The following is a 19,555-nucleotide window of genomic DNA, read 5'->3' on the forward strand; positions in this document are numbered from 1 at the left end:
TTAGTTCCCATTTCCTCGGCATAAGAATGTTATCTACATGCAATATTTTACAATAGTACAGCTTTCGTGAGCTGAATATTATTAGTCACGTGTTTGTTTACCTTGATGTTCTGAACGTTATGACAATCTTGAACTCAGCACACTCTTCGGCTTAGAGGTACTAGACAAGTCAATCTAAGCACGGGACATTATAACATTCATTACAGCACAGCAGATTAACATGTAATAAAATTATTACCTCATATACCTTAAATAAACTTATTTGGCGAAAGAATTACACAAAAGTTTCTCTCAGTTGTCATTTTTTCATATGTAGCCCACTTTTTTAATAAACAGCGAGCTAGTTTGAGGAGTTACCTCCCTTGCCGATTTCCTTACGCTACAATAACCCACCTTCCTCGCCCCTCCCCCCAGAAAACCCTGATGAAATCTTCCCGAACGACCAGTGAATCAGCTATTTGTAATTAACATAAATGTTCCTTCCTTTGGAAATACTTTTCAATGATAATAAATAATATACACCACGGTAACTCCCGTCGATATATAATAAAATAATGTCAGATATTGGATCATGAATAATCTGTTTGCATTTAATTTCTGAATATAAATTTTCCGCCATTTTTTTGTTGTCTCCATTTGTGTGTTAAAAGTCGTCGTGTGACTTGCTTACATCCATTTGATATGTTTGCTGATCCGCCAGCACCAAAGGCCAATAGTGTTTAGATTGTGATTTTATCTCTTCCGCTGTCATATTGTTCCACGTGAACGAAAATAATTTAGAATATTGTTCTCAATAGCAATACATTACATCCGAAGTTTCTTTCTCCACTTGACGGAAAAAGCCGAGGATGTTCCGATTGCCGTTTGTAAGTCTAAGTCACATGATCTAGTAATGATGCTATTGGATTTATTACATCCCTTTTTATCCAAATTATATCCTAAAATTTTGACTGTTGGCTAATAGAGTTTTATGATCTAGTAAACCTCGTACTGACCAACGCGAAGAGAATGTCACTATCGTAGGTTTACTGGTTCATTAAAATTTATATTGAAGAAACATATATCTGTAATTGTTTTGTTACATAATTTAGAGACTAAAATGACAATTTATTTTCCTTTAGATTTATATAAATGCATGATGCTATGAACCTAAGGTTATAAAGTCACGTAAAAGTCAATCACATCATGAGCAATTGACATAAAGCATGACCATCCAACATGAAGACATATCACATATCATGCAATGTTGAGAAATCCAATGAGAGAACCTCTTTCGCCGATCCTATAAAATAAATAGCACACTACGTCATTGATATAAAGTTCCATAGACTCGTTCACATTTATTCGCATTTAAAAAAAGAAGAAAATAAGTAGTCCCCTCACAAGAAATAAATAAAGATAACCACACACAAACAAAAACAGAAAAGAAAACTGCTAGAGTAATGGTATAATAAAGACAGGTTCATAAATTCAATGAGAGAACCTCTCTCGCCATGCTATAAAATAATTAGCACACAACGTCATTGATATAAAGTTCCATAGATTCATTTGACATTTATTTGCATTAAAAAAAAAAAGAAAATAAGTAGTCCCTCACAAGAATAAAGATAACCACATACAAACAAAAACAGAACAGAAAACATGCTGCTAGGGTAATGGTATAATAAAGGAAGGTTCATAAACTATATACCGTATTACTAACGCCTTGATTCGACACTTTACAGGGCAAAGTCGCCGGTTTGTTGATTTCAGCATTAACTTCGATCACTTCGCATTTTACACCACTGAAGACTGACCCTGAAATTGACAAGTCACTTTTGTAATGAACTATTTGCAGTCTTAATCCAATACCTACGTTGGAGTGTTGCCGTAGCTTAGCTGACAATGTGTCAGTCTCGTAATCATAGGGTCGCAGGTTTGATATCAGCCCAAGGTCGTTTGCTTCAGTGTGTCCGTAGGAAAGGTAATTAACTCTTATTTCCTCTGCATCTTGTAGCCATACATGTCTTAAAAATGTCGTTAAACCCCGAAAAACCCGAACAAGTAAATCTTCAATTGATTAATCAAAGACATGTGTTCAGATGTCTGTTCTATAAACGAAAATCAAAATAATTTTTACAAGAACAAGGAATGAGAAAACACATTAAAAGTTCGAAGTGCGACAAAACCAGTAGTTATTTGTTTCTGCCTAATGAATCAGATGTTAGTTTTGTATAAATGCAGCAAAACTATATATATATATATATATATATATATATATATATATATATATATATATATATATATATATATATATATATATGTGTGTGTGTGTGTGTGTGTGTGTGTGTGTGTGTGTGTTCATTACACTAATGCCTTTAATAAGATGCAAAGAATTTATGTAATTCTTTTTAACTGTTGTTTTATTACTTATATTTTCTGTTAGGTGAACGATGGTCATATTGTTTATTGTCACTTAATTTCCAAGAATTATGAAAATAAAAATCAATCATCTCTTCAATTTAATAAAAAAAATTAACTTCGGTTTTGTGCATTAAATGGATTATGATATTGATACAATTATGTATATTTAGTTGTCAGAAAGGAAATAGAAAACAGGTCCCTATTAGATGTTATTACTTACCGATAAGAAAACAAGCGAAGAAGGTAGACATCATCTGTAGAAATATTGGCTTCCTTCGCACTAGAACGCACAACACCTGTGAAAACATGCATAACAAACACGGATTCAGTATCGAAATGATTTAGCTATGATAAGGAGTACACACAACACACTCGACGTTTAACTAGGTAAAGGATGTGATAGTTCACGTTTTCGGGGTGTACATACTTTTCATTTAATTGGTCAGATTCAAATTAAACTTTTTCAATATCTATTTTGTTTTGTTTTGTTTTGTCATTTCACCTGAGCTTTCTAGAACTTCTTGTTTCATGGGTGAAAGGCACGGAATTAATGCATACACTAAGTATTGATTGTATTAACTGAGTCTGATGTACCTGACCTGTTTTTTTTTTCTTTCTGCTTTCTGATACGTCTACCTGTACGCAGCAAGTGTTTTGTCAGTTTTATCCTCAGATGTACCAAACAAATTCGCTTTCTTGGTAATTTTAATAGAAAAAATTGTATGTCTCTCCACTTATAACTTGCTCCTAAAATACAATACATTAGACCATATTTTTGAAACTCTGAAGTTTAAATGGTTTTTATCTATGTCTGGTGGTTTAGAAGATTGACATTGTGGAATGTCTTCTGGCAATTGACCTTACGCGAGATGATAGATCGCTCCGCCTACCAAAGCACGTGACATGACCACCTGTTAACCTCCGATAAGCATGCAGTATTTGGCAAAGAAATATGTTTCAATTTAGGTTATAAGTTTATTAAAAATGATTTGTGTTATACTTAGAAATGTAAAAATGCAAAGTTGCATAACTTATACTGCAGTAAAAAGTATGTATATTTGTATTTCAAGTTCGTGTAGTAATAACCTTAGTGTTTTATTTCAGTGAATAATAAAAATCAATTTAAAAGCTGCTCAAGAAGTTATTAATGGAAAAGGAAATTCTCTCCAAAAGATGCTAATGTATTTGGTATATAATATTATCCTCATTAATTTTATCTATCTGATGTTTCTGCTGCCTTGAAAGTAAACAACAACATAATCCTAAATGATTGCTGTTTAGAAGTATATTGTTGAACATAATAATTTAAAGTTCTAATGTGTTCGTCAGACGGAATTTTGATCAATGATGTATGTTGATGGAAACATGTCTATGCATGCTTAATACATCGAACGACACTTATCTAAATCTGTTCTTATTGTATTCATCTATTACATTTTGTATTGTCATGTATATTTGATTTAATTGATATTTAATTTGATCAGGTACTTTGCCTTTTTCTGAGAAGTCTTCTTCCAATGAGAGTTTTCTTATTCAGGGAGGAGAACGCGGCTGATTGATTTTGGAGGAACAGATCTTTGGAATTCAGAAATTATGAATGATCAGGACCAGAAACTTTCATATTTGCACCAGCAAGAAAGGAACGAGCTTAAACAGTTATTATTTGAATATGAGCACTAATTTCCAGATGTTCCTAAAAGAACAAACGAAATTTTCGATGACGTTGAAATTATACATTCCAAACCTGTGAAACAACACCCATGTAAGATCAACCCTCTCAAAAAAGGAATAATTGAAAACAAGAAATTCAGTATTTTCTGGAGAATGATTTCATAGAGCCCAGTAAAAGTGACTGGAGTTCACCATGTATACTTGTTCCGAAACCAGATAAAACTTTCCGCATGAGCACTGATATAGGCTGACAAACAGTTTGACTAAAACAGATTCATTTCCATTACCAAGAATCGATGACTGCATTGATAAAATCAGAAATGCCAAGTATATCATCGAATTTGACCTTCTGAAAGAATTTTGGCAAATTCCACTGAAGGAAAGAACAAAGGAAATTTCGGCATTCGTGATTCCAGATAGACTTTACCATTATAAAGTGATGCCGTTTGGGATGAAGGGTTCGCCAAGTACTTTTCAATGTCTAATGAATATGACCACCTCTGGTCTAGATAATTGTGATGCTTACACCGATGGAAAGAACATTTAGCAACAATTCGGAAATTTTTTGGTAGACTCACTGATGCAAGTTTGACAATCAATCTATCCAAACGTGAGTTCTGTCGTGCTAGTGTAACATTTCTAGAACATATCGTGGGACGTGGAAAAGTTAAACTTATGGATGCTATGGTCAAGGCTATCTCTGAAATCCCTGTGCATGTTAGCAAAAAGCAACTGATGTGATTGTTAGGTATGTTTGGATTCTATCGGAAATGTTCTTTTCAATTTATCCCTAATTTATATACTTTCTTTGGACTGAACATTGCGAGGAGGCTTTTAATACGTTAAAACCCATACTTAAAAGCGCGCATGTTCTTACGGCTCAAAATTTTAGTCAATCATTTAAACTGTCTATTGATGCAAGTAATGGTGCAGTTGCTGCAGTATTGGTTAAAGAAGACGGAACGCACCAAAGAAATTATTCAACAATCGAGAAGGAATGTTTGGCTTTGATATTGGCATTACAACATTTTGAAGTTAACATTAGTTCAGCTCCTTCTTCGATTATTATGTTTAGTGATCACAGCTTCCTTACTTTCATCGGCAAGATTAAAAATAAAAATAAAAGACTACTAAGGTGAAGTTTGTTGTTACAGAAATATAATCATGACATCAGGTACATGAAGGGAAAAGACAATTTAATAGCAGATGCACTTTCTCGTCTATGGAAATGTATTATTTTATGTATACTTTATATAATTCATAAAAATTCTTTTTTTTTTTAAACCTCATGTATAATAATTATATGGTAAAAAGAAAGCTTTATTATATAAATCTTTCTTTTTCTTGATGGGGAAGTGTTATGTTTACTTTTTTAAATTTATATTTGATTTAAATTAATTTTTGTGTGTTAGTTTTAAATATTTTAACTCCATTACATGCTATTGTAATGAAATTGTATTTGCTGGATTTGATATTTTCCAGAAATTAATTTCAGTTTTTCACAAACACTTATAATAGGAACTTTGTATCTAATGCTGACCTAGTTCCTGACCTTGAGTCAGAAATCTTATTCTTTTTTAGAGCAGATTCATAAAGTGAAATCGAGGCCATGCTTGGAGTACATGAGAAATAACATGTATCAATTGTTTCAAACTCTGATTTTTGCGGAAGATTGACCTGTACTGACCCGCATCCGGGCATCAATTTTGCGCAGTAGCCAGAGTTAATATTGATGTATTGAGAAATAGTCATTATTCTTGCCTGAACACTTGAGAAGTCAAAGTGTTTTTGTTGTGACCAGTTTGAGTTGAAGTTTTAATTTTTCTTCAAACTATTTGGATTCCAAGAGATTATTTTCTCCTGGAAATGCCTGTTGTCTAAGTTAATTCTTGGACAAGGACAGTACTCGAATTTTACTCAGAATGCAAATACTGGAATATTGTTTCTGTGGTTCAACAAAGAACTGTTGACACATCAGGAGTACACTGACCACAGCATACGTCATCGACTTCCATTTTGGATTTGGGATTTCATCGGGATTCGAACTCAGTTTCATTAGATCATTTTATTACTAGAACTTTTTTTTGTTCTCGGATTATTTTTGGATTGGATTCGTTGAATCGTTAAGTTCTTTTTCTCATTTTTACTTTGTTTTTATAGGGAAATAAATTCTTTGTTAAACTTTACAATGCTTATTTCTTCACTCTTTTCTTGTTAGGATTTCTCTCTTTTATAGGGAGCAATTCTAGAAATGTGAGACAAAGCAATCCTTGCCATCACTGTACAATCCCGAAACTGATTAATTTGAATATATACAATGATGTCATAATTTTAATAAGAATGTATATACAACATGGAAAACCGTATTCATGGCCTATACCTCTGTGTTATAGATTAGAAATATGTGCTAAGTATAGAAGTAAAAAAATGACAAAGTTAGCTGGAAACATGGAAATTGAAATTGTCCAACCCCCCCCATTTCTATAATTGTTCTATCGTGAAAAGGCAACCTGGACTTATTTCTGGTCAGCTCTAGAGTTGCGACACAAGGCAATTCTTATCATCCCAGTTATTTACTTTGACGCAGGGTTTCAAATCACATGTTGACTAAACTACAAATAAAGAAAATTTGTGAATAAACTATAAAAAACTTAATTACAAAATCAGAAACATTGCATACAACATTTTGTCTCATAGAAAGGTGATCTGAATCAAGAGGGTATGCCACATAATGAATAATGTGACAATTAACCAATACATCTATGAAATAGAAACGGTAAAATCATTGTACACTAGTAATACTTGTCCAAAATCATAAATATCTTGCCACCATTGAAGCTGGATGTATGTCATCCGAGAATAGACTACAAATGAATGAATACGGAGACAACACAGTTTCGTCTGGCATTTTTTGGATAATCGTTTCTGTTCCTGTGTTCTCAAAACGTGTCATTCAAGAGGTGGTCATGTGAAATGTAACTATTGGTAATATTGCTTTATTAATTGGTTACGTGCCATGGTTCTCTCATTCCCCTCTATATATCTTTGTGCCTTCCAGTGATCATATGATTTCCTCTGTTCCATTCCACCATGAACGTAAAGGGGATTTCAAGAAGTGCAAATTTAATTTAGAGATATTTTGCGTTTCACATCACACACAGTGCTTAAAAAAGTGAAATTTACCTAAATAGAATACCTTTGATTTAGAGTAACGTGTTTAATATAACCAGATGCAACCCACCCACCTCAGAAAGTTGGTTCTGTAGAGTTAACTGAATATGTTATAAAATGTACACATTTTGTAATATAATATTTGTGTTTGGGTATGCAAACTAGTGAAACATAATTACACAAGCATTAACTAAGTAAAACCGTTCTGTTTTCTTTACTTTATAACTTAAATCTCTAGGTTATATTTCAGTTCAAAGTTTGGTCATTATGTACTTACTGACTATATAAGTATGTCATTTTTGAAAATCTGTTTTCAAACATAACCAGAGTTCAGGAAAGTAGCTATGTAGAAAAGGATTTAAAAAATCAATCTTTATACCCGGCAAACGTCACACGGTTTTGAGTTCATGTAATGATCGGAACAGCATTCAGTCATTTGTCAAGTCATAAAAACGACTTCGTGATAACGACAGGTTCTTCTGATTGGATATTTGCTGGTTAGACCGAGATGTAGCGATTGATACCAATGTTTGGAAAGATTATGTCAATGAAATAACCAATCACTGAAACGATTATGATCTAATCACATTCCCTCCGAAGTAGTCCCCGAACGTGTAGAGGTACTTAAATGGGACATGAGAAAAAGGTGTGGAATGTCTTCTTAAGTTAGGAGTGACTAAATACGCAGATAGTCCGGAAACATTAGAATGGAGTCATCGAGGGGTCTGTTATGTATATTTTATTTAATTATATCTGATTATATATATATATATATATATATATATATATATATATATATATATATATATATATATATATATATATATATATATATATATATATATATATATATATATATTTCAATTTAATTGTTTGTCAGTTTAATATTTTTTTCATTACATGCTATTGTAATGTAAATTTATTAATTAGAGATAACAAGATTTCCAGAAAATAATTTGACCTTGACTGTTCGTTTTGTAAACAACCAGGTGTTGATCTAGATCCTGACCTTGATTCAAAATTAGTATCAGCCACATAAAAGAGTTCTATCTTTATTTTAAAATGATTGGTTGTTGTCGAGGACATGATGGGACTAAGTGTTTAAGATGTGAACAATTTTGTTTATTTTATTATTTCTTAGAGTAAAATGACTGGTTTCATCAGGGCCACACTGGGTGAACGTGATTTTTAACAAGTACATAATTTCTACAAGGTTCTGGAACATGATCACGTAGCCCTCTTTCTGCGTTTTAGAATACGATTAACCTTTGTTTTGGAGAGATATTCTCAGTATAAGTTAGGCTTTTTCTTTCACTGGAAGTTGTATGTTGTGCTGTTTAGAGTCATTTCAGATTACTTGGGATTCAAAAGGATTAATTCTTTTTCCCCGAAAAATACGTGTGCTCATGTGAAAATGTTGAACAAGGACAGTTTTATAAAAATTTATTCAGATTTACAAAACCGGAGTGATAATTCTTGTTTCTACAATGCACTATAGACTTCAACACTACAGATTACAATGTACGTCATCGTCTTCATCCTGGATTCTTCGCCGGGACTCGAACTAGAAATTATTATAACATTTTGTTATTAGGACTTCAAACATTTTATTCGTGGATTTATTCTTGGATTAATTTTGGGTTAGATTCTTAAAACCGTAAGTTCATTTTTGTTTTAAATTTTAAAGAATTTTTCCAGGAAAATAAACTATTATATTATTTTTAAAGCTTGTTGTTTTCACACTTTCTTGTGTTACGGTTTATTCGACCGTAAACACCTAACAGGTCAGATTGTGACCTGCGAGAGTTAGTTACATTGTGTTAATTGGGAGTGTTATCACTGGTTTCCCAGGTACCGTCATACTGGATTGTTCTTTTCTTTCTTTTAGGCTAGTGTGATAATATATAAATATAAATCACACAGAGAAACACATATGTAAATATGTTAATACACCAACAAAAATATCAGAATGCAAAAAAATTGTTACAATCTGGATTGTTGAAAGGAATAAAGACCAAAATCTGCAATATGTTATAAGCGAAAGATGAAAAAATATTTCTACAAATATGTGTTTTATATGTGACAAAATAATCAAGAACACAGTTTACTATGGCGAAGCGTATGAGCAGAAGGCTCGTGAACACAAATATTGTATTGGTACATTTAGATTTCCAGAATCAATGAAAGTATCTTGAATTATAAATCCTCAGATTTGCATACACGTGTTTATTCAAATGTTTCGTGACTGATATAGATGAAGAGAGTGCTTTTCTTGTTTTGAGATTAACGCTGTTTCTCATTGCAAGATAGGCTATACATGGCGGCCGGTATAAATGGCGGAGGGCGAACCCTGGGAAAGCCCCGGTAAGAACCACCGACTCACGGGAAGCTACTAATATCTTTCTCATATACCTACACTGTCCGAACCCGAGATTCGAACCCATGCAGAGAAGTGAGACGGCAGTGCAAGATGAGGAGATACATATCATATTAAACAGCAGCGAGAAAAATATTTTGTTCGGCTAGAATTTCAAAGTTGTTATGTTTATGTAAGAAGCAAACGAAATCACAGTCAAAAGAATAATAAGACTGGTAGACGGCTAAATATTAATAACACAGTCATCATAATAACTAGATAAACATTTAACTGATGAAAAAAATTACAGAGACACTGAAATATTTTATAGACATGACATCTAAATATTTGAAGAAAAGCATTAGCCGTACGAAAAAATTGATATAATTCAAAGGTTCAAAACAACATTTATGCCACCCAAAATAAGCTTTATTCCAATTTAAATTATTAAAACATCAGAACAAAGTCCTTTAGTCTGCTCAGTACCTCGTGGAACATTTTTACATGAAATTACGTACAGAAATATTAAGTAAAGAAATATGCATCGATGTTGTGTGATATCTTTTAGGAATTTAGTATTGTTTGTATAAATAATTACAAACAATGCTCTGCTCACTTTCATAATCTAAGTCTGAAGGTATCAGGTGTTGAATTAGAACTGTTGACATACAATTACATTTTCGTGACGACCAAGGGTAGAAAGGCGGTAAAATTAGAATAATACTACAAACATAAGCTGAAGAAAATTATGGACACTAATTGGGCTAATTGGGTCAGTTAGGCTAATTGGGTGTTTGTGTGTGTGATTTGGATTTTTTACGTAACTTTAACAGTTTTTCAGTCATATCACTATGATAGTTTATAGTGATGTCCAGCACAGGGTCATCATGACGCAGACACGCAGCATGATGTCCCATTCTGTCACATTATCCTGACGCCAGGCCGACCAGTCCTAACACTAACATCCTAATGCTGAGCGCCAAGCGATGCAGCTGTTATACCATTTTTGTAAGTTTTGGTATGACTCGACTGGGAGTCGAACCCACGCTCTCCCGCATCAAACATGGACGCTCAAACCACTAGGCCACCGGAGCTGTCGGGCTATTTGGGTGAATATGGTAAGATTTATAATGATGGTGAGTATTAGAAGTTCATGGTTATTCAGAATATATTGAGGTGCTACACCTATCTGATGATACATATCGGTTACGGTTGAACAAAAATTAAATAAGTAGAAGGAACACTTGTTCGAAATACCAGATAGTTACGAAACTGCTTCTGATTTGTAACGGAATTTGGGGATCCCATTAAACTTGGATGTCGTTTTTCAAGAGCTACAGAGAAGCTAATTCCAGAGAAAAATGATGCATCAGAGTCACCGAAAAAGCTCATAAATTGTTACAAGGTCGCCTAACTAACTGCATCAAAATTATTATGTATATTAAAAATTAAAGAAAACAATCATCATTCGCCACATACATTTACATACATGTAGATTTAAACCCTGCCCCACTCCCTTAGGAATACACCCACACCTACAAATTTGAACTCTTGCCTTGTTTGGACAACAACAAATCCACAACGACCTGAATACTAAAACGCAAGACATAATTTGAATACAGATGTTTTCACCGTAATTATTGGCAAAATATTTGGTAAACAGATGGACGATTTGATGAAAAGAAGAGTTAAAATATTTTTACAGATGAAAGTATAATCTTCAAATGCCATAAGCTCGTTTGCAATGAGAATATCTAGTTTGGATGACTTTACGTTAGGCATCTTTGAAAACAAGAAAATCCAATTCACAAGACCAGTGTACGGCGGATTTAAAGTTCTGGAGGCAACCGTGTAGATGATCCAAATACTCTATTGCAGCAGACTGAACAACAACAAATACGCTAATATGACAAGACTTCCGGTGACTGACACCTGAATTGGTGTGCATTCGTGTAGCAGTAGTGAAATGTGACTTTGAGACCATCATAAATTACATTTTGCTAAGGCACGGAGTATCAGTCTTTGTACTAGACCCCGTCAGCCTTTGCAGGAATGGATGAAGGTGGGAGTTGGGCAAACATGGTAACCTAGTATCAGGTGAGTGACGGGATCTTTGATCACCATAAATAACATAGTGTTATGTCACAGAGAAGCAAAGTTTTTGTAGGTAGGTCCCAGGCGTCGTTGGAGGGTGGGTTTAGGCTGATCTCTGGCACTCATGGTAGCACAGCACCAGGTGGGTGACTACCAACAGCACACAACTTAGATACGCGACAGTTCCGTGGGATGCCATTTACAATGAAATAAAGGATACTAACTTTGGATTACCAAAGTGAATAATACAGTTCCTGGCAAGTTAAGCACGTTGTCACTTTGTCAGCATTGTCATGGAACTTAGTGTCATCCATCGTGTCACTGAACCATAGGTTTCTTCTTTATTGTCAGTCCTGCCATGGAACTTGGTGTCATCCATCGTGATACTGTACAATTGTCTTTTTGATTGTTTGTACTGTCATGGAACTTGTTGTCATCCATTATGTCACTATACAAATGTTTCTGATTGTCAGAACTATCCTGGAACCTAGTGTCATAAATCGGGTATATGTGCAATGATTCTGTATCTTTTAAAATGTAATTATATCACCGTATTTCTTTTTCAGTATATAGTAAAAATCATTCATCAATCACTTGGATAGTATTAAAACAGGAAACCCACCATAGATGAAAGATTTATTTCTTTTTCAGTGTAATAGTGACTAGCACAAAGCACCATCACTAATTACCTTCTGGCGAATGATAGATTTTTGTGCCACGTGAATGATTGATATTCGTTTGTATTTACTTTAAAGGTTTTTTTTTCTTTCTCAAATTCTCAAATTTTAACTGAATATTGAGTTATGCATGAAATTAGAAATAATTCTTTTCAAATTTTTCATTTAGCTGTATATCTAGGATTTCAGACAGGATTGTTTTTGAGGCAATACACCTGCGCGTACTTTATTTTCGTTGATATGTCAAATTGTAGTTCTTAACAAACTGCATATTCACAATCAGTATATTTGCACAGCTTAAAAGATTTAAATAGTTTTAATTCATCTATGAATTGTGCAACGTCTTCCCATCTCAAGTGTGTTCAGGAAAATGCATAGTTGGTTGTGTAATTTCTATACGTTCATGTCTAAAATTTGATAGAATTTTAAGTGTTCTCATAACTGGATCAATATTTATGTCATATTCATTAATCCTTACCTTTCAAAACCACTATTACTTTTTTAAATTATACAGGGGTATTGAGAATCGAATTCATATTTTGAACGTTTTCTCTGTTCCTTCTGTGCTATAATAGTTTACCCTGCTGCAACATTGTCTTCATTATAATCGCTCGTTCGCGTTTTGAACCATTTTATTATTGACCTGCGATGATTTTGGATGCGCTGTTTTTTCTGCTCTAGGAGTTTTTAAATAACGCAAGTTTAACTTCTTAATGTCCCATTACGTTTCTTGTTTACCTCTGTCACATTCAAGAATTCTCATTAATGTTAAAAAACTCAACATTTTCATGCCACTGGATATTGAAATTGATCTATTGTTCTGCATATGCTCCCAGTATTAGTGTCATCACCGGAGTGAATGTGTAATTTTTGCACACGATTTATATTAATATAATAATGTTTTCCGAGTGTTCCCAACCGATGATCAATTCATCGTATCACTTTCATTTGACATGTACATACTTCCTGACATTAATCCTTTCTGTCTTCAAAAACTTTGATTATGCTATGTTGGTTTAATACGAAATGAACTCCTCATTGCAAAAAAACATCATTTATATACTCTAGCTCCAAATCTTCCAGTGTGTAAGCAACCGGATCGCCTAAAATTAACTGGCTCAGTTTTAATGTTTCTTCGGTAAAGCTAGAAAGTCAGTCTTATTATATTATATTTATATTTATAATATCTAACTGCTTCACCGATTTTAAAATTTGGGAATTCCAAAATTTTCATTAATTAAGTAACAAACTAGGTTGATTCATACTTTTAGGTTTTTTTCTTTCTAGCATGGTACGACTAAAGATATATATATTGATCTGTGGTAAGTATTTCTGTACTCTTCAACTAGTTTAAATATATTTTGTTGTTCCAATTGGAGTGAAACACTTCCAGATTCTGATCATTATGGTTCTGGTAGAACCATAGGTTAGAGATGTTTTTTTTTCTGAGAAAAGTTAAAATATTCATTGCCGTCATTTTGCAACAAATTTTGTTTTGAAACGATTTTAGTTCTTTAAACTGTACATTTTAGTTTTCGTTATTTAAATATTTCGTTTCTGCATGCATTTTATTAACCCGTAAATATGTTTCTGACTATCATATTGGTTGTACACGTTGTTGTATTTCTCATATCCGCACATGTCAACAATGTCTGTCTGCCACTAACCATCCTCGTGATTAAGGCAACTTGTTTTTTATGGAATTGTTTTCATCGCTTGCTTGTGTAAAATGCAAGTGTACTCCTCGATGAACCATTCTTTCATTTCAGCAGATTTGATCTTACTTCGGTCCCGTATAATATGCTGCCGCATTTGATTAATTCTTGCATAAGTTAATTGACTTTTAAGATTGTATCAAAGATGTCTTAAATATTGTTTTTTGTTCATTATTTCAAAGGAAAATTAAACATCCCCAAAATAGTCCCTGCGCGATTAAATTGTCTTTAGGTGTTATCAGCAAGCCAGCAAGACAATTCTCTATAACAGGGATTTTTATTTTCAAAAATTTGCAACGTTTTTTTTTCTCTCAATACCTTTAAACCTATGAATGATTTCAGATTTATGTCAAACTTTGCCTTTCCTATTGCAACGTTGTAGACTCTGCTAAGCAGGATTTTGCTCAGTCGCTTCATACAGTGAGTTACTTTGCTTCATTTTAAGTGAAATATTGTCCGCTATAAATTCTGTCTTTCTCTCTCTTGCTGAATCATTATAATTCGAATTCTTTTGATTTTTTAGTTCTTCAGGATGCACTGGAGTAAGTAATGTCATCCTTGTTAGATACTATTTGCAAATCTGCCTATTATCTGAAATATTGGAGGATATCGTTTTGTATTTTTGATATCAACAAATTAACATTTCTATTCTTTGACGTTATTATTCATCTCAATCAACTTCGACGATACTTTTATCCAGTGAAAACTTGTAAAAAAAATGCATTATAGACATTGTTCTTTATGTTTAACTCGACACTCATTTATATCATCACTCTGAAACTGTTGAATTGAAGACATTGTAGTTTTGTGCAATTATTTTTCCTGTGCAAACAATATGACGTGTGTGTGTGTGTTGGCAATCTGTCCAAATAATCCGACTAGTCTCATAATCTTTTAATTTGGAAATATTATCATCGAGTCTGACCCGTTCAGTCATTTTAAGAGTAATTATCAAACCAGGATTACTTAATAATTGAATTGGTCTAAATTGGTATCACACTTCGTAAAATTTCCATCTTGTATTTTTTTAAAATGTTGAATGTGAATATCTTTGAATAAATGGTGATACGCAAATATGTGTTGCATATAAATTTGCAATGATGCTGAAATCACCCCTCTAAGTTTGCTGGTCTAGTAAAGTTTAAATTTTCATTTTTAATTTCCTCGTTTTTTACACGCTATGGAAAAACAATAGATTGATGGGTATATTAGCAGGCATGTATGTAGGTAAAGATATAGAAGAAAATAGTTGATCCAACATGTACGTGTATGTATGTATGTATGTATGTATGTATGTATGTTGGATGGATGATAATCAGGCAAGCAGGGAGGTAAATAGGCAGATGGAAATTTTTTTGCTAGATTGATAACCATGCAATGAGACAACAAGATATTTAAGTTAATTTGTTATTGTATAATTGCATACATTATTCAATAGCAAATGACCATTGATTCATAAAATTTAGTGAACGTTTGAAATGTCTGAGTGGCTTTTAGGTTCGTTTCTTTCCTGCCGATGTAAACGAGTAGTATGGTAGAAATATGACATCCGTATTCCATTAAGTGGGTCTGATAGTTGCATCATTTTCGCGATAAAGGCGATAATGTTTCGAGCAAAAAGATGTATTTTTCGCTAAATATCACCATTTTGTGAAGAAAATGTATTTTTCACAAAGGTTAGTGTAGCTAATGCTTAATACTTTGTTCACGTAAAACGTGTGAATTAAGCCGAACTTAGTTTCTTCTCTTTGAACGCTGACTTTAAGTGAGAAAGGATCACAGCTTTCGTTAACGATTTTCTTAGTGAAGCACCACCAAGTTAATTACACAAACAGCTATTGCTAGTCGCTAGGCGGTGTTTCACGTCAGTTTTATACCTCTCTTTTGATAAAATTATAAAGCATGCTACCATATGTACAAAAACTTAGACACTAATAACAAAGCTTCAACATTTTAAATACCAAAAATGTATATAAACTTAAGCTTACCCCAGGTAGCATCTTGTGTCCTTTGTTTTGCTTGAACAACACAGCAGCGATGGACCTACAATGTATCAAGATGGACATTATTACAACCTCTATGCAAGGAAAGGGATGACTTCAAAAAGTAAACATTCTCAATTTCGCTCACTCCGATTTATTTTTATCAGGCTGAAGACACATAGTACATTAATTTCGGAAATTATTTCATCAATTCTTGAGGCTTATGTACCCTAAGTGTAAAAAAGAAAGGACATCTGATTGCACAGAATGACACATTGACATACAAGCGAGGTACTAAATTATTGTCTCGTGTCGATAGATGCTCTTACAGCTCGTGCTTTATCAGGTTATATAATGGTGTTCTCCTACCAAAGGAAGTCAGCCCAATGGACGGAAAAGGCTCTCACACATATACTTACTATAGCAGCTGTTGTTGCATATACATGTATATCTTTTGTTTTAATAGAATACGGTAAGTGCGCATGACATACCATCATAACATTGTTATTTAGCCACTTGAATGAGATATTAGCCGAAGCATTTGCATGTCTCGTTTTTTCACGTTTGAACTCACTCGAGAATTTCTTGAACGTTTGCTGCAATCCCATTGAAAGTATTATAATGCTTTTAACATAGTTAAAATTTGAAAGCAACTCCATGGAGCCAAACAGAAGATAGCAATGGTTGTGTCCCTTGATAATGTAGTTCCTCGTGCGAGGACACCATGATCGAGACGACATGTCTGCGACGACCGGACTGATATACGAAAAGTAAGCTTAGCATAAAGCAAAATATCTCTGTTGTATGGGTGAGAATAGGAGAATATATCTTTACGTTTGCACCGAGACATCCCAGTTAAGGGGTTACGGTATTTGTCTCCTCACGAGGTTCGACCTCGTGGTGAGACAAATAATGTAACGTCGCGACTGGGATATCCTTGCCTTGGTACAAACACCGACATAGATTATTTTTTCTCACCCAATTTTTTTTAATTAGACTAAAATAACCCTGCAATTTTAAATTTAGTTAAGAGATTCAAAACACAGTATTATTCATCAGGTTCTGTTATTGCTTTCACACTAAATAAAGGTCATCACATTTTGTACTCTTTTATGCAAAACTGAATAATTATTTATGTGTAATCTAGCTATAAATGCAACGCTGAGCGCCTAGCGAGGCAGATGTTAGTACCACTTTATAAGCATTTGGTATAACTCGGCTGGAGTTCGACCGCGCGACATCCTACATCCGAGACTGACGCCCCGCCCACTAGGCCATCGGAGCGCTATATATGCCGTTCTTAAAAAAGGGGAAAATATCTCGAACAAAAGTTATAGTTGTTAGGTGTTGGAAGTATTGCGGAACGAGCGTCTCGAGCCACGTACAATGTACTAGTGTTGTTATAAATATAATACTGAGCATTTATACAAATATGTTAACGAGGTCAATGCGGCGACCTGTCGACCTTAAGTAAACAAGTTCTACGCATATGAAAATGGAAACATAAAACCATTTGCTATTATTAATGATTTATTACATTTAATTGACGGGGGTCAAATGAAAATAACAATAAGTAATTCATATCTTTAATACTGATAACTTTTAACTTCCATCACTTCAAATTGGGATAAAGTTCTATGGTAGGCAACGGTACAATACATTACAATGCTGGGTACTGAATTCAGGACAGTTATAATTGTGTAGGGACAGAAGAGATTTTTTAAATCACGATATTCTTGGAAATTACTAGTGAAAGGATACACTACATTGAAATCTTGTGGAATTGAGTGTGGACTCATGAATTAACCACTCTGATCGGAATGTGCAGGAATGTTTCATTTGTTTACAATGTTTGATTCAACTGACGCTGTTTGGGGGCGTTTGACAAAATTTGAAGAACACAGGTCTGATGTAACACATGTCTAGTTGTTGCGATCTTTGCAGTAGCTCTTGAGAGAGGCTGGATTTCAAATTTGTGCAGTCAGTGATGTGTACAGTCTTAGTGCGTGGGGCAGTGTTTTCTTTCATGGTTCGTTCCACACAGCATCGCGAATTTTATCCTATCTGTAGCTGTGTGAATTTTCAGGTCAGCGTCAGTAAATGCAGCTAACAGTATCTAACTTGTTTCACACGAAGTATTTAAAACTATTTAGGTACTTTTAGCTACATTTAATGGCACTGACCAGAAAATGTATAGAGTTGGGCCCAAAGATAATATAAAATTTCACCATACTGCGTGGAACGAACTATGGTTTCTAGCATAATACCAAATTGATCAACTTCGTGTGCGTGTTTGTGTGTGTCTGTCTATCTCAAAATGTTTTATATGGTGTGTTCTCACAGTTGGAAAGACCTTAAGTCGCTATATGGTTCTTTTTGTATTATATATCTGCGATTGTTGTTGTTTGGGTGTTAAAACAACTCTGTCAGGAACAACATTAGACAACAAGGACTTCTTCAGCTTGAGGACACCATTACTGAGACGACCTGAGTGAGATAACCAGACTGAGATAAGAAAAGTAAGGTTAGATTTCTCTGTCGCGTGGGTGAGATAGTTTGATCCCATCGCGTGATAAAGTGTTGACATCAAGATTTTGTTTCCCATGAATTATTAAAATTGTGACAATGCACAAAAATCTAATACATCTTGAGTAAAGTCCAATAAAACAATGTGCAGTGGAAAACATTTCCAGATGCCTTAATATGTGGACTAAGGATTATTTGTCAGTTGACTAGTTTTTTTCATAGCTGTTTCATATACATTTTTGATAACCAAAAGAAGGATAAATAAAACATATATTAAATTCCAATTAGGAGGTTGGTTAGTTTTTAATTGTCCCAAAATAGTAAGTATTTACTAATTTAGAAATAAATTGATATGGTATGGAATAAGGGGTAGCTGCTTTCGTGTAAATAATAATGGGATGCACGGTACCACAGAAGGGTAACAGTTGATTTTCCGTGAAATATTTTGTAAAAGAGATGTTACCCCCATTCTGGGAGAAATAAAAAAGATCAATGCTCCCTGCCTTTTGCTCCTTGATCTTTCTTTGCAAGCAAAATGTGTAACCTGGACACATAGTGAATTCTAGGGGAATTTGTTAACAAAATCTGATAATAAATTGGAGATGATTGCTGCGGCCAAGCTGTTGGGTATATGTTGTGTTAAGCGTGAAGAACGAAAACGCTTAATTGAGGATGCTTTATTTTGGAAATATTGGAATTTTCATTCACAGCGTCTGCTATTGCCTACGTCAAGGTATGGTTTTATGCCGTAGTTCTTGTTTACCTATGTATGCTAATTGTACCACGTGACTCCTCACGTCAGTAAATAGAGGCGTAAGGGGCTAAAGTGGCGATTTTTGTTATTTTCTTTACTTAATCAACTTACCTACTTCTTATTTTCGCTCGGACTTGTCAGCTTCAATCGCTCTTGTTATTTTCTAAACAGTAATCAAAACTTCGCGTGGGGTTGCGAGTTATTAG

At 33.9% G+C, this 19,555-nt stretch overlaps 1 protein-coding gene across 1 annotated transcript in view; it reads right to left on the minus strand.

The window, feature by feature from the left end:
* The window catches only part of LOC149801399 (neurotrimin-like), a 36,223-nt gene extending 19,753 nt beyond the window's left edge, over positions 1-16,470 (minus strand). Inside the window, exons 1-4 of the mRNA XM_089955475.1 lie at positions 16,399-16,470; positions 16,076-16,130; positions 2,624-2,699; positions 1,691-1,797 (exon numbers count right to left, since the gene is read on the minus strand). Coding sequence (XP_089811601.1) covers positions 1,691-1,797; positions 2,624-2,699; positions 16,076-16,087 — 195 coding nt within the window. The 5' untranslated portion in view covers positions 16,088-16,130; positions 16,399-16,470. The remainder of the gene's footprint in view (positions 1-1,690; positions 1,798-2,623; positions 2,700-16,075; positions 16,131-16,398) is intronic.
* Positions 16,471-19,555: the final 3,085 nt, after the last annotated feature.

This window comes from Sinohyriopsis cumingii, chromosome 4, assembly GCF_028554795.1.
Source record: "Sinohyriopsis cumingii isolate HCF-2022 chromosome 4, ASM2855479v2, whole genome shotgun sequence".
Lineage (NCBI taxonomy): Eukaryota > Metazoa > Mollusca > Bivalvia > Unionida > Unionidae > Sinohyriopsis > Sinohyriopsis cumingii.